General features: G+C 46.8%; 1 protein-coding gene across 5 annotated transcripts in view; it reads right to left on the bottom strand.

Moving 5' to 3' along the window:
- bicdl1 (BICD family like cargo adaptor 1) overlaps positions 1–8,388 on the bottom strand; it is a 28,010-nt gene extending 19,622 nt beyond the window's left edge. For 3 of the 5 annotated variants that reach the window (XR_003751279.1, XM_028996693.1, XM_028996694.1), the window contains exons 1-2: positions 7,565–8,387; positions 6,188–6,403 (exon numbers count right to left, since the gene is read on the bottom strand). Coding sequence is in view for 4 of the 5 variants with exons in the window: in XM_028996693.1 (XP_028852526.1) it covers positions 6,188–6,403; positions 7,565–7,906 (558 nt within the window). In the remaining variant the exon portion in view is untranslated. Of the gene's footprint in view, positions 1–6,187; positions 6,404–7,564 lie in introns of all 5 variants that reach the window. The other 2 variants (XM_028996696.1, XM_028996695.1) reach the window with 1 other exon arrangement.
- Between the last annotated feature and the right edge of the window lie 8,000 nt (positions 8,389–16,388).

Here is a 16,388-nt window from a genome sequence, read left to right as displayed (position 1 = left end):
CAATCCCCCAGGGCCTACATAGAACAAATTGAAACCCAACAATAACACTTCTTACTATTGCCAATATTGCCTAAAAAAGTGTTGGTATGTTTGAAAAAAGGATGCATTTCACAACATTAACTTTCCCTTTGTGAGCTGCTGGGCCGGAAAGTGAATTTACTTTGACTTTGTGTCTGGGTCCTCCAGACAGGCTAACGGTGGTGCATGTGGGATCGAGAAAGAAACAATTCTCTATGAGACTGAAACTGTGAGAAAAACAATGGATTAGTCCCCATTGACTGAACAAATATATGTAGATGTATTTTTTAGTTCTTAATTAACTCACCAGTAGCTAAGATTTTTAAGACAGAGATTTGCTGCTTCCTCTAATCCTCCCGCTCATTTACACTGTGCGGTTTTCCTGGTTATTTCCTGTTGTGGGGTAAACTCGGAGAAAGCTCGCAATTTTTTGTGCACACATTATATGCTCCGATACGACCTGACTGCTCACACTACATGAGTAATATGAACACATTGGAAGCGTTGCCTCCTCTTGCCCCAGCGTAGAACTGGCCCTGCACAAGCCTCTGATGCCCCCCTCATGCCAGGCACCGCCGCTGTCATCAGGGGTGTGTTGGACAACCCGGGATCCGGTTGGTACAGTGGCAAATGCATTCCCATGGCAACACACAGAAGTGAACATGACACTTGTGTTGACATAGCAACTGGAGGGAATGTAGATTGGTGGTGGTAGCGAGGTGGGTGTGGTCTGTGTTATCCCTTAGTCATCACACTTGCATACGATGGCCCTGTCGGCTCAGCAGCAATAGTTATGAAAGACGGTCAAATTAAAACGTAATCCATCATCACAGACCCAATAATACTGCCTAGAAATGATTAGTTAATGGCTGCATATGATCTGTAATATTGGTAATGCATTATGCAGGGGCTCCTTTAATTATTATATAAATGTAGTCCCAGGTTCAAGGACATTCCAGTTGGGTTTTGGACACAAAAATATCGTTATATTTAATGTAATTTCAGGCTTGTTTTTCTGTCGCTAATAACTGTAAACACAGTTCCCTGTTTCTAGATTAAGGCTATTCTTAGACTAAAATTTCAAAAAGGTCTAGGACATTTGGGCTCTGCACCTAGACTTGTCTGCCCTCAGATGACACCATGACCATAACAATCATCTCTAAATTGAAGTGTACAGCATGTACAAAATGTACAGCACCAAAAGGCAGTCAAATTCATTACTAAACATGGCTAATAGATAAAATTCCCTCTCATGCTGGGTGGTAGTAGACTAGTGGGTATCACACTCGCCTATGAACCAGAAGACCTCAAAGTCACAGGTTAAAACCTCACTTACGACCATTTTGTCCCTAAGCCACTCTGGATAAGGGCATCTGATATATGCCACAAATGTAAATTAAACATGATATGTAAGTTTGTGTTGTTTTTGTGTCAAACCATGGTCCTGGAGGTATGTTGAACTTATTGAAATAAAGTCCAAGTTGGTGCCTCCCAGAAGTTGAATGTGGATTGTGGAAAGCAGCTGCTCTACCCAGTTTCTGATACTGTGCAGCACCACTGAAGCTTTTAATGAACAGAACCATCCATTAATCTTCCACACAACATGAACAAAATTAAAACATGGAATACAATATTGGCTGCAGGCAAGGCAACTGATAGCATCACACCGGTAAACCCCACCACTGGGTGAGGTTGAGTTTTATGAATATAAATACGTGTGGAAAGTACAATCACAAATAATGTCTGAAGACATATTTGCATTTTAAAACTATCAAGAGTTTTGGCATTTTTTTACTAGGTCATGTTCATTTGTTTTCTTACATTGCTGTGCTTCAATAAAAAATGATTAAATCTCAATGTCTCTCTCCCTGTCTCTCTCTCTCTAGTAATGTAATTAGAGAAATGTTCCTCCCTGCTGACTCACTCTGATCAGATTAGGTACGGGGGGGATTTGCTTTATTGACCCCCCCCAGCCCAGCTCATTGCAGACATGCCACCACAATTGTAGAGTGTGTGTGACACCTTTACACAGACACACAAATAATGATGTGTGTAGTAAAGCAAGAGTGTGTCTCTCTGGCGTCCTGCAGTAAATTAATAAACTATCACATCAACACTGGATATTCAACGCATTAGTAAATATATCTTCATATATTCAGGTGCCTGTGCGAGAGGGAAATAGCCCATGGGTGGGAACACTGTCTGAAAATGTCTGTGCGCAAATGCATTTATTATGGACTAGAGCCTAATCCCTCCCGTGTGTTCTGGTACGGGCCACTTTACATCACTTCCTGTGTGAGGGAACAGACGGCCAGTTTGACGTATGTTCACCAGCACTTATCGTTATTGCAGACATTCTTTTTCTTTTAGTCTCTAATTGAAATGAGTTGTATAAATCGCTCTTTAAAAACGAGGTTAGACACTTTGCCATGTCAGCGCTATCTGAGCCTGCAATCTCTCTTCTCAGGACACTAGCCTCAATCAGATTATGTCTTATTTCTGCCCCTCCTTGGCTTGTGTGCTTCATTTTAATTGGCTGATCACAAGTGTGGAGGCGGACTGTGATTTGAGCAGGCGGATCATTTGCTTTCATCTTCCCTTTTTGCAACCTGTTGCACCTCCTAAGGTTTCCATCCGGAATTCCTAAGATTCATGCACAAATCCAGTGGATTTCCAATGGATCCAATTTAGAAGTAAGAGAGTATATGGGGGAAAACAGAAGACATACACACACACACACACTGAGACCTATTTCCATCTTAATGGGCCAGAACAGAAGCGCTGAGAGAAGGAGTGCAGATTAAAATAGCTCTTCTCTGGATGGGGTGGGGTGGCTGTAGCATCTTTAGCTACATCTTAAAGATGTTTGCTTGTTTTTTGTAGGATTAAGGAGGAAATCACAGCTGAGCTACCAAGAGAATTGTCGCACTCGCACTGACCCCATCCCCCTTATTAAAACAGGCGCCCTGGCTCCCCTGCAGCACTGCATCATGGGATTTAAATCAATGCCTGCAATCATGCATCAAAGACAGCATTTGATCACCAGGCCAAAATGTGTTATGCAAAGGAGGTGAACTGCACATACAGTTCCGGCCTGTTCAGGAATCGGATAGGCAGTTTCAGTGCATCTATGGGTTTATTTACTATAATGATCTTACTGAAGTATGTATACAGTATGTAGAATGTTCACCGTATGGGCAAAGGTACTGTTACATCCCTCGCAACAGTCAACTAAAAGTATTATTACTGCAGAGTTTACAAAAATCCACATATACCGATTTTCAGTTGCACTTGTGCCGGGCCTTCATAATTTGGAACCCATAGGTGCAGGTGTGACAGAACTCGATTTTGAGCTAGCAATGAAACTTTGTAAGTCAGGAACCAAGACCATGTGACCTCAGGAGAAGTGGAGTAAGCATAAAGATGATGCTGGATGGAACTAGGCTTGTGGCCTGCCTCTCAGTTCAGTGCAAAAGCATGCCGGTTCTGATTGGTTTCTGACTTCGTCGATAGCCACAGAGGCCTTCACATCCAACATCAGTAAGTTTACAACATCCAGCATTTATAAGACGCCCTTATCCAAAGCAACTTACAATCAGTAATGACAGGGACAGTCCCCCTGGAGACACTCAGGGTTAAGTGTCTTACTCAGGGACACAATGGTAGTAAGTGGGGATTTTAACCTGTGAATTTGTGGTCTTCTGGTTCATAGGCAAGTGTGTTACCCAGCAGGCTACTACCAGTCCTAAATGAATGGGCAAATGTGAACATAATAAGAAAAAAAATTCCCTATCGATGGCAATAGCTTTAGACTTGGAGGCCAACACAGGCCCGGTGTAACAGACAAAGGATGCTGATGCCTGAAAATCAATCAAATGTACTACATTTATTATCATGTGTCATTTGTAATGTTAGTGGTGGTAACATTTTATTGATGAAACCTGTTCCAGCACTACAAACATCATGCCTCTCAGCTCAGGGCTAACATGATCACTCATCTGCTCCAGACATGCCGTCTCATCTTTGATACCCGCAGTTCTGTGCTTTGTGTCATGAGCTGTATACATGAAAGAGGGGCTCCAGATGCAGCCAGTGATTGTGTCGGAGCCTGAAGCTGCTCTATGAAAGCTATGAAAAGATGTCCTCTCTGGGGGAAGGTAAAGACAGTGTGCGCTGACCTCTCTGCAGCTGAGCCTTCACCGCTTCACCCATCAAATTCTCACCAAACACAGCCAACCAAAGCCTCTACACAGCAAACTGAGCCACAACTACTTCTCACAAAACCTTAAATAAAACCTTTTATTTTTCTAATCAGGACACTTCAGGACTGTTATTTAAATACTCAAACTATTTGAATACTAGCTATGATACTTATATATTAATTAAGTACATTTTTCACAAATAAGTAAAAAAACAACTAAACTGGTCTGTTTGCCGCTTTAACATATGATGTACATGGGGATTAGGATTTTTTCATGACTAACACAAGACAAATGTATAATTTTGCAGAAGAACCTGATAATGGAAGAACAGACAGTAACTAAATAAATGTTGACTTCACTCATTATCAAATTTCTTAATGTAACACAATGTTCCTGCAGAGAAGATACCAAGAGGACACTGGAAATGACACTTTTCTTAACAAACCAAACCAAAACCTTCACCCATAAACTGCCTTGCAAAGAATGTTCTTGTTAAACCGTTCTACCCCTACTGCCTAAAGAGCCGTGAAAACAGAACCTTGTACATTCATACAAGCTTGCACTCTGACCAATTGGTCCCAAAATGAATGCGCATTCACCAGAATTAGAAAAATCTGTTCCACCATGGCTAGAGATTACCATATAGCAAAATGTGGCTCTACATTCATATAGCAAAACCATTGAAACTGCAAAAACTTTACTTTACAATGTTCTGCTGATAGATTTAGGTGATGCTTCCAGTAATACTCACCAGTGAGTAAATATGAATGTAATTGAATGGGCTGTGATTGTGATGCATATCAAAATCAAAATCCCATTAAATGGAGGGCATGAATGCCACCTTTCAAACCTTGACTGCTGCAATTGGGTTTAGTGATTTGATTGGCTTCTTAGCTGATAGACTGGTTGACTAATAAGTTCATTGATTTTTTTTCAGTAAATTGTGTCAATTATTGAGAAATGCAACTTTTTTTGCTGTGAAATGTAATTCATTTTTCCAACATGGTTTGTCATGTTTTTCTTTGTCTGATGAGTGATAAGAAACCAGGCAAACTGAGCAGAATCAACAAAACTAGATTAAATGATAGCGATGGTGTGGTCTTCCACATGTAAATCCACCGCATGGGTATGACGGCTATTGGCGAAAGTAATGTCACACTCAGGGTGATGTTGAATCATCGTTAAACGTTCTTTGATGTTTTTGTTGATTTTGAGGATGCTGGTAATTGTATCAGTTGTGTTTGTGTGTGTGTGTGTGTGTAAGTGTGTGTGTGTGTGTCCCATTGCAGAGGAACAGTCAATCCTTCGCTATTCATAATTGAATTGTGTCAACGCTGCTGACCTTTACATAAATAGAGCGCCTACAGCCTCTCTCACCCAACTGTGTCACCAACGGCTCCGGCCACTGTGGTCAGCATTCTGCAGCCATCTGATCTTGAGCTAGAAGCCTTGCTGTGTCATGTACAATAAAGGCCAAACATTTGGGAGCACCATCAGATTTGTAAAAAAAAAAATGGATATGCAGGTTTATGTCCAAGCTTCATCAAAATAATGGCCCCTTGTCTTAATCACAGCAGCACAGAAATGTCTGGAAATGACCAGCGCTTTTTCATGACAGACGCAGAGCCAACGTCTAGCCATTTAAATTAAAAGACAGATTAAAGACAGGCTGTAAAAAATTCTTCCCTGCATATTTAATCACTTCTCTCATGAATTTGATATTGAATTTTCTTTTGCAGTCTCATAAAACATGAGCATAGTAAAGACAGAATGAAATAAGTAACATGTTTTCAAAATGAACAGAAAATAAGATATTTAGATATCCACTTCAATATTTTTAGACATTCTAATTGGTTACACGTTTTATGACAATCCGAACCAATGCATGTTGTTAAAAAGGCACCTCTGGGGCCTTTATCCTTCTATTCATGGATGGACCTTTGAACTTAATTTATGTGGCCACTCACCCTGCTGAGCTGCTCCAGCAGGCGCTGGTTCTGTTCGGAGAGCTCGGAGACGGCGCGGCTCTTGTCGCGGTCGGCCTCGCGCAGCTGCACCTGGTGCCTCTCCAGCTCTCCCTGCAGCTGCTGCACATCCGTCTCCAGCTCGGCCACGCGGCCCTCCCACTCGCCCTCGCGCCTCTCCAGCCGCCGACGCAGCTCGTGCTTCTCCTGCTCCAGGTGCTGTTGGGGACAGTGCAGGTAGTCTTCAGACAGACGACCTCTACTGAAATCTGCCAAAAACTCTAAAACAATGCCGTTCTACGTAATAGAAACATCCGGAAACCTGACCCTTGATCTATTGAAATTGAAAAGCGTTTACAGGCTAATTTCTTTGCCAATAGCTGAGTATTTTGTTCGTTTAATATGTGAATCTAATACAGGCTCGAATTCCTGCCAAGCCCTAGTTGACGCGTGAGAGCCGCCTGGATCGTGGCCAGGAATCAGTCTGGTCCTGAGTGCATCAGCTCCGCTTATAGACCGCTGTGCTAACAGAATTACAAGGCATATGGGCGTTTTGGGTGACTGAGGCGCCGGATACTCCGAAAGCTTGATCCTCGGTGTGAGACAGGGGCCGGCGACAGATGTGGCCAGAGTACAGTAGGCCATGGGACAGATCGGGCAGATTAGTCTTTGTTCTGGTGCACAGCACGTGCTGTTGTTTATTAACTAGGATATAAAAAAATCTAAAATAAAAATGAACAAGATACCGGCCTCGGGCAAACTGGGTAATTTCAGGAAGTAGCTTTCAGATATGAACTGAAGGAGTGTTGTTTACAACAATTATATCAATTAGTTTAGGGCTACAGTAGGGTGAAGGATATCAATCAAATAAAAACTGTACACCCACACACACACACACACACACACACACATACACTCAGATTTGCAGATCCATGAACATGTAGGTGTCATACTAGACTATGGTACTATGATACAATATCACAGCAAGGTTTATAAATTGATCCTATTATACAGGATAAATTCATAAAACGGAACGGCAGTCAAATTGTGTTAATTGCAGTGCAATAATAGCTCTTTTAATCCAGGAGGCTTTGTTTGAAGTGGAGTGAGTCCACGCTCATGTTGGGCACTGGCTTGAAGTGAAAGTTTTGTTGTAGAGTAGACTAGAGCTAGAGATCAATGTTCACAGTTTGTGGTGAACATGCTTTTGTGTTACTGTTTGTAAAGACATTATCCGAATTCTACATATATAACAACACATTATATTATTTAAGAGTGCTTTCTGTGCCTTGAGATATTCATGTATTTTAATTGCCAGGTTGCATGATAAACTATGAACAAGAAACATATATAATATATAATAAGATAAGTAAACCTCACCTCTAACTTTTCATTAAGGTCTTTGTTCATTTTTTCGTATTGCTTGGTGAGGTCTTGGTTTCGCTCCAGCAGCGCCTTTCCGAGTTTAGCGGCGAGAACCAGGTCCTTCTCCTTCTGCCGAAACAGCGAGAGCAGGTCCGCCTCCTGGCCGCCGACGCCGCTCTCCGCCGCGGATGGGCCCGCGTCCTCCTCCCGCTGCCCGGCGAGCATGGCCAGCTCCTCCTCCAGCGCCACCCCCAGCCCGCCGGGCCCGCCGTCGGGCTCCGGAGGCTCCGGCGTTTGCTCCATGCGGTCGCTGTCCGACTGGGGTGGTGCTGAAATCGCGTAGCGGAAAGCGGACATCGCCTCCCGGCGGACAGAAAGGGGGGGTAGGGCCGGTTTACAGGAGCTGGCCGCGGGCAACCCGCGGGTCGCCGTGACCGGATCCGGGCGAGGCGCAATTTATCGCCATGGAGAGCAAGTGTGACGCGATTTTTTTCCTGGGCGTGGAGTATATTCCGCGCGCCGCCCGAAAGGACCCGTCCGCGGTGCCGCTCTTCATCAAACCCGCGCCCTAATCTGGCCCCTAATCCCGGTGCAGCTGGTAATCGCCTACACGTCGGCTAATATCTGCGGATAAATCCGTCCCTCGGGCGAGCTCTTCCCCGCTAGCGTCCCCGACGATCGCTCCTCAGCGGTCGGCGTGACCACCCCGGTGCGCCGGGGTCCCAGTTCCCCATCGCCGGTGCCCCTCACACCGGAGGCATTCCGCGGAGACAGAGACGCCGGGATTGCGCTCCGCAGCTCGCCAGCCCCACCCACCCACTCGGCCGGGTGACGTCGGCGAGCTACCTGTCAGAAGCGCCTTCCCATTGGCCAGATCCGGTAACGCCATATGTTGGTGCTGCGCCACCGACTCTACGTCGCCGCCGACTGCGCCAACTCGCAAGGTTTATTACCCACTCGTTTTCATTAATTTATTACAGATTTGTTTGCTGGAGATTGTACAGTTGCCAGGACTGGGCGATAGTTTTTAAGATGTCTGCAAAAACTGGACTGAACGTTTCCCAAAAATGAGGTCCCTGGAGGTAAAGGGACCTCCAGCAATTAAATTTATTTTCAAAAAGCATAAGGTGTTTATTTATGATCCTCAACATAATACTCAGCAGTATTGGACCCTCTAGTGGACATCAAGGACTATATAGCACCAAGATACAGATCTGAAAAAAAAAAAACCCAACAACAACAACAACACCCTTCTTGAACACGATAAGTCCTGATTAGAAGATGAGCACAACCAAATTTCATCAAACCACTGTGGACTGAACTCTAGTAAGTGAAATGGAAGACATTGCTGTGGTTGCTTATTTTATTCAGTCCTGTGTGTTGCATTATGGTACTTTAAAACTGAAGCTTGTCACTGTCCCAGTGACAATCCAATTAATCTCTAAGGGAACAATTTACTTCATTTCCTGAAAAAGTATCACTGTGCAACAGCTCCCAAGTGATCTGTGGCTATGGCTGCTGAGTACAGTGTACAAGGAGGATGATATCAGCCAACTGGGTTACTAGCTGTGATACAAAAGATGAACAAAATGAACAAAAACATTGCAGATTCAAACGCTGTGTCCCTTACCAAGGCACATAAACTTTTTTCACGGGGACAATCTCACTGTATCACAGTGATACAGAGTCACTCTGGATAGCAGCATCATCTTAAGTCCCATTGGCAACAAACTATACACCACTACCAAGTATGGAGGCACCTACTCATTTATGTGTCTTGCATGTTTGATAGTATAGATCAAAACTGAATATGCAGGACTATGAAGTAACACATGAGGTAACACATGTAATCAACACGTCATTAACAAAAAAATTGCAAATGAGACAGTCTCTCCAAAGCAGCAAGCTTTTGCTGTGATTTTAGCATTTCACACTCTTGGTTTCTCTCCACCACCTTAAATCACAACTGGGATGGTTTCTAACAGTACTGAAGGTTTATTCTGAACACTTTCTTATCATTCACCATGTTAATGAGCATCTCATGTAGCAGCTCAAAATCATACTCCAGGAAAAGACAATCAACATCAGTTGCTGCTTGTCATCTGTTTTTAGTAGTAATCATTCCTTTAGCGGTTTTATTTTACCATTATTATAATGACACCATAACATAATTTGGCATAATATAGCAAAAATGGTAACTCTGTAGAAAAGACCATGTGATGTGTTGTCACTGTAACATGATGCCATTGAAGCAGATAACATTAAGAATTAGTTTCTAGGTTTGCAAGTTACATGGATTTGCAATAGTCGACAGTACTCATAAATAAATATTTCAGCCAGCCTGCATTTGCCCAAGTTAAATTACCATTGTAAATTAAATTAATTGTTTCTGCAGGGACGTCAACATTTTTTAAAAAATATATAGTTGGGAACACTTTTACAAAAATATACAAATAGACAAGCTTGGGCAAAAGTGGAACCGTGGGTTGCACAATGGCCTCACCACTCAGAGGTTGTGGGTTTGAATCAGGATATTTGTATGGAGTCTGCGTTCTCTCACTGTGTTGACATTGGTTTCCACGGGGTGCTCCAGTTTTATACACCCATCCAGAAGCATGCACACCAGGTGACAAATGTGCCCTGTGGTGGGCTGGCACCCCACCCAGGATGAGTCCCTGCCTCACACACTTGATGTGGGATGGACACCCCCGACACTAGTGTTGATAGTGGAGTGATAGTGAGAGTGAGCTCTGCTTGGGGATATTTTATAATGCATTGAATTACAAATAGATTTAGTACAAGATGGGCTTTTATTTGATTTTCATATTTTAAATAATTCATTTACATTATTCATTTATCCACAAGCTTTTGTAATTTTCTCAATAAAATGTGTAAATCCATATAAGATCAAAAACTCATTGTAGCCTCACTGTTATTTTGAGGATGTTACAATCCTAAAATATTGACAAAGCTGCTTAGAAAATTACGTATTTGCAGCTGCCAATATTTTAAATCACTTGTTTATATTATGTGTACATATCTGCTGCTATGTTGTTGACTTGTTCTATGCTCACATGTGTACTGTTTGGAGATTTGACCCTATTACTGCACAGTTGGGGGTTGGGTGGGGGTCTTTGGTTTGGTTGTCGGAAAATACATTGGATTATAAACACATACTAATCTCCTGATGCCTTCAAAAATACAATTTGAAAAAACATACTTGCAGTTACAGTATGCAAAGACTTTACACCTCATTACATCAATTTCATCACAAAGCTTTCTAATCTTTCCCTGGAACCTTGAGCAACACTGCACTTGGATTAATGACTTCACCGAGTCCTGTGGAATGCGTGTCATCAGGACGAACATCTGCTAATCCACTGGCATCCTCTTGTTGTTTGGTTGAGTGTGCTGGCACTTATGTTTGGCCCCTGCAGCAATGTGCCACTGGGTGTTCATTATAGGGTGAATTCAGTGGAAGAAATGAAAGATGAGTGAAAAACAAAGGCCTTTGTAGAGGTCGGTAAAGCAAGGACACAAAAGAAGTAGGTCATGGCCTGGACATGGCCTGCCCTCACGCTTGATCACTGTGACGATGCAGTCATCCAGAGTGGATGGCATGTAGTTCTGATAAACCGCCAGTGATCCACAAGGACTTACCCATTTTAATCTGAGCCAACAAAACACACTGGGTTATCTCCATTCAACGCACTTTCAATACGCACTGAAGGCGTCTTGATCTGTGTGTGTTTGGGCAAGTGTTTCTGTACTTGCATGATATACATTAACAACATAAACTGAAACAGTCAAATCTAAATGTCAGATGAGATCATCCAGATCATATTTTTTATCCCTTTTTAGGGAATACTTGGACTAACTTGTAACTTTCTTATGGTCTGACTTAGGTAAGAAAAACTACAGAGTTAGTAAAATAAAAGTATTCATAGTTGGGGGTCCTAGTGAACCAGAACTGATAACTTCAGTGATGTAACATGAAAGCACATTCGCTCAGGATAAGGACTGTCACGACTACGGACTTACGGGGGAAGGAAGCGCAGAGGTCTGACATACTGGGAAGGGGGTTTTATTATTATTCATAAACAAACAAATACAAAGAAACAATGGCGCGGTGGCCGAAAACGATTTAACTTAAATAAGGAACTGAAACTAACCCGTAGGCGTGTGGCGATTGCCAGAACTCAAATTACGAACAGTGTTACCAACTAAAGTTCACGAAAATGCCAGCGACCCCGAACGGGCGGAAACTTCCGGCATTTATGGGGCGTCAGGATTGGGTTCCGGTGTGGAGCCCAGCTGCAGGCAATCCTGACAGAGCCCCCCCTCCAAGGGCTACGTCCTCGGAGCCCCAACAGTACCATCAGTGGAGGCGGCGGGGTGGACGGCGGCAACCACAGGGCTCCTGCCCTGCTGTATCCTCCCCTTGGAGGACCCGGTCCCTCGGGCTGGCTCCCCGGCGTGGTCAGGCGTGGCGGCCCCGGTCCCTCGGGCTGGCTCCCCGGCGTGGTCAGGCGTGGCGGCCCCGTTCCCTCGGGCTGGCTCCCCGGCGTGGTCAGGCGTGGCGGCCCCGGTCCCCTCGGGCTGGCTCCCCGGCGTGGTCAGGCGTGGCGGCCCCCGGTCCCTCGGGCTGGCTCCCCGGCGTGGTCAGGCGTGGCTGGCCCCGGTGCCTCGGGCTGGCTCCCCGGCGTGGTCAGGCGTGGCGGCCCCGGTGCCCTCGGGCTGGCTCCCCGGCGTGGTCAGGCGTGGCGGCCCCGGTCCCTCGGGCTGGCTCCCCGGCGTGGTCAGGCGTGGCGGCCCCGGTCCCTCGGGCTGGCTCCCCGGCGTGGTCCCGCTTGGCGGCCCCGGACCCTCGGCCTGGCTCCCCGGCGTGGTCCCGCTTGGCGGCCCCGGACCCTCGGCCTGGCTCCCCGGCGTGGTCCCGCATGGCGGCCCCGGACCCTCGGCCTGGCTCCCCGGCGTGGTCCCGCATGGCGGCCCCGGACTCCTGTACCTGCACACAATAATCAGGGCCGATCCATCTGGGTACGTGTGGGCCCTGTCTCCACATGTCCCCTCTGACACGTCTTGTGTCACCCCCTGCACCGCGCAGGGAGATTGTCCCAGAGCCTCCGGCGACTGTTCCAGGCACCCCAGGCTGGTGCCTTCTGGGACTATGCAGCCCCTCTCGCTGCACGGCCCTGGTGCCAAGGGGGGGCATTGCCAGACCATCCGGCTAGCCCCTTCTGCGTCCGTTGGGACAAGCAGGCCCTCTTCCTGTCTGTCCCAGCTGGGTCCTCATGCCTACCCGGGGGCTCTATGGCGCTCCACCCCTCTGGAGGCAGACGCAGGCCCATGCCTGGCCCGCCCTCCTCACTGGCTACCGGAGGACCCAGCTCCATCGCTTCCCCACCTCCCCTCCCCTCAGGAGGAGTCCCCAACCCGAACTGCACCCCCCCAAAAAATTCTTTGGGGGAGCACCCCCCCCGGCTGGACTTAGGGGTACCTTGGGGCTCGTCCACCTCGCCTTGGACCGGTGCAGTCAGGTTGGGAACTCCCTCCCTGGGGTTCGGCTCTGCTGCTGGGTCACCATCTGGTGGACACAAAGAGGGGAAGTGGGGGCGACATACGGACACATATGCCACGCACACACACACAGACAGAGACAGACAGAAGAGAGGGTCGTCTAGTTCCCTCTCTGAGCACTCCGGGACCTCCTCAGGGGGCACAGCCAGGATCTCGGGAGGCGCGACCTTCTCGTCGCCCGCCAGTGCTTGGTCTTCTTGCCCCGGATCCTGACTGGCGCTGGATGTGGTGGAGGGGCAGAGTTCGATCCCTGGCTCAAGCTCTGGCCGATCAAACTCCGCCCTCAGTCTCTGCTGGAAGTCCCGAAAACTGCTGTCTGTCTCTCCCTGCTGCCAGAGGGCTGCGCTCCAGCCCCATGCTGACCCAAGCAGACACGATAGGATGGTGGTGGTCTTATCAGTGTCTGCTGCCCCACTGAAGGGTCCCGGGACAATTGGGCTGTCCCACACGGGGCTGGGCACGTCGCTGGAGATGGTGGTAGGTGTGTGGTGTGGAGGGGGGTGGACGTCTTCTCCAGCAGGTGTGGGCGCTGGTGCTGCGCTGCCATTTCGCTGGGGAACGTCCGGGCAGAGGGAAGGCGGGTCGGCGACTGGAGCAGGAATGGAGGATTCCCTGCGAGGCAGTCCCGGCAGCGCAGTTGCTGGCTGGCGACCTCCCGTCGCCCTCTTCCACCAGCTTTCCTCACACTGCTGGGAGGGACGTGGGTTTCCACGGACCTCGTGACGATCCTGGATGGGCGCGATGGGCGGAGCCATCCCGGCACCGACTGCCCAAACGGCGTCACCCTGGTCGTCGTCCGTGTCCACCTCGTACCCCCGGAAGTCACATGGGTAATCACGGACGCCGCGATGATCTCGGACGCGCACGCTGGGCGGAGCCATCCCGGCAACGACCGCCCACCGAAAATCCACGTCATCATCGCTTTCGTCATCCGTGTCCTCCCACCGGTGACTCCGAGGGTCGTCCACCCTGCGGACATCCTGGACCCATGGCGCGATAAGCTCCCATGGGCAGTACTCTGGCCATTCGGGCTGGAGGCTGCCCACCTCCTCGCTGGAGGAACGCCGCCGTTGTTGTTGCCGCTTCTCACCCCCCTGGAAGTGACGTGGGTCCCCACGGACCTTGCGACGATCGCAGACTGGTGCGATGGGCGGAGCCCAACTCTCGTCTCCCGTGCTCTCGTCGTCGTCCGTGTCGTCCCAGTCCACGGGGAGCCTGGCCAGCAGAGCGCAGAGTTCTTGGCTCGACATGCCGAAGATCGTGGGGGTCGCATCTACTGCGCTCGCTGCCCACGTCACTTCCTCGCTGCTGCCGACGCCAACGTCCTCGCTCCGCCCACTCACCCGCCGACGTTGTCGCTTCCGGGTTTCGCGGAGTTTCCCGGGGGTGACGTCATCACGCGGCGCCGCGTACCACAGCTTCTCGGGGAGAAAACGCTCCACCAGAACGGGCGGCGCGTCTCTCCCCTGGCGTCCGCGTTCGCCGCGCCGGGCTGCGTCTTTCGCGGCGTTTCTTCTCCTCTGCTTTCCACCTCTGCGCTTTTGGGTGGGTCGCTGGCATTCTGTCACGTCTACGGACTTACGGGGGAAGGAAGCGCAGAGGTCTGACATACTGGGAAGGGGGTTTTATTATTATTCATAAACAAACAAATACAAAGAAACAATGGCGCGGTGGCCGAAAACGATTTAACTTAAATAAGGAACTGAAACTAACCCGTAGGCGTGTGGCGATTGCCAGAACTCAAATTACGAACAGTGTTACCAACTAAAGTTCACGAAAATGCCAGCGACCCCGAACGGGCGGAAACTTCCGGCATTTATGGGGCGTCAGGATTGGGTTCCGGTGTGGAGCCCAGCTGCAGGCAATCCTGACAAGGACATCTGCCAAATGCCTCAAATGTAAAAGTAAAAACCACTTTACTAACAGATGTATTATGTGGATGAAGACAGGTAAAAACAGGTAAATGTGAGTACATTTATTAACTACAATAAAATGTATTAACTGATAAATAATGCATTATTTAAAAAACATTTGTATGATGCCAGTCAATTTGTCAGCTTTCAAAGAGCAATGGCGCCCTCTGCTTGACATTATTGAAATGTAATTGAAATATCACGAAAGTTTGTAGAAATACTATGTCAATTTATGATCATGTTTAATGTATTACTTTATCTCAAACTGTGAATTTATTAAAATGGACTGAAGAAGTCACATTTTTTTTGTCACATTTTAGTGTAATACCTATACACCAATCATTACTGACAGGTAAAATTAATTACACATATTATTTTGATGCAGTGGCAACTGTCAAGGGCTGTGATGTATTGGACAGCAAGAAAAGAAATAGCTTGAAGTCAATGTGTCTGAAAAAAAGATCTGAGTGACAGTGACAACAGCAGGATTTTGATGTCAGAGCATCTCCAAACAACACGGCTTGTGTGTATGTGTGTGTGTGTGTGTGTGTGTGTGTGGTGTGTATGAACATCTCTTTCAGAATGGCAATGCACAATGCCACACTACAAAACAAGATATCTCTGAGGAGCCTCGCGACATGTCAAGTTGTTGACTTGGCTTCCAAATTACCCAGCTCTTGGTCTGGTGGATAAAATGTCCTCAGAAGTCTTCCATCTACAGAATCCTAAGTAGATCACATACATGCCTGTTTCTAGCAGCATAGGGGGAACCTACTTAATATACAGTCATGTGAGAAAATGAGGAAATCCCATGAAAGCCTGTATATTTTAAATATATTTGGACATATGGATATTTAATATCAATTTTAATGATATTTAGGGATGCAAATAATATAACTAAACAATGAAAAATTAAGAAAAGCCTTTTAAAAACTTTCTGTGAAATGTAATTTAAAAAGAATGCAATTTCTGGTGAGGAATAAATTAGGACACCCTCACATATTATCCCACTTAAAATGGTTAAAGTCACATACAGCTTATCAGTACATCATAGGTTCCCCCTTGTAAAGGAGCATTGCCCTGGTTAAACCTCAGATTAGTTTGGTGTGCTCCTGACTGTTGAAGTGAGTACCATGGTGAGATCTAAAGAGCTGTCTGATGCCCTCAGAAAGAAGATTGTGGCTGCTTATGAGTCTGGTAAAGGATTTAAAAAGATCTCAAAAGAATTTGACATCAGCCATTCCACCATCCGAAAAATTGAAGCATGGAAGTGGCAGTATCTTGGTCTGGGGATGCTTTGCTACAGCAGGACCTGGCCAGCTCATCATCATAGAATCCATTATGAA

This window comes from Denticeps clupeoides, chromosome 11 (assembly GCF_900700375.1).
Source record: "Denticeps clupeoides chromosome 11, fDenClu1.1, whole genome shotgun sequence".
NCBI classification, from domain to species: Eukaryota; Metazoa; Chordata; class Actinopteri; order Clupeiformes; family Denticipitidae; genus Denticeps; species Denticeps clupeoides.
This window is presented reverse-complemented; position numbering and strand designations above follow the sequence as displayed.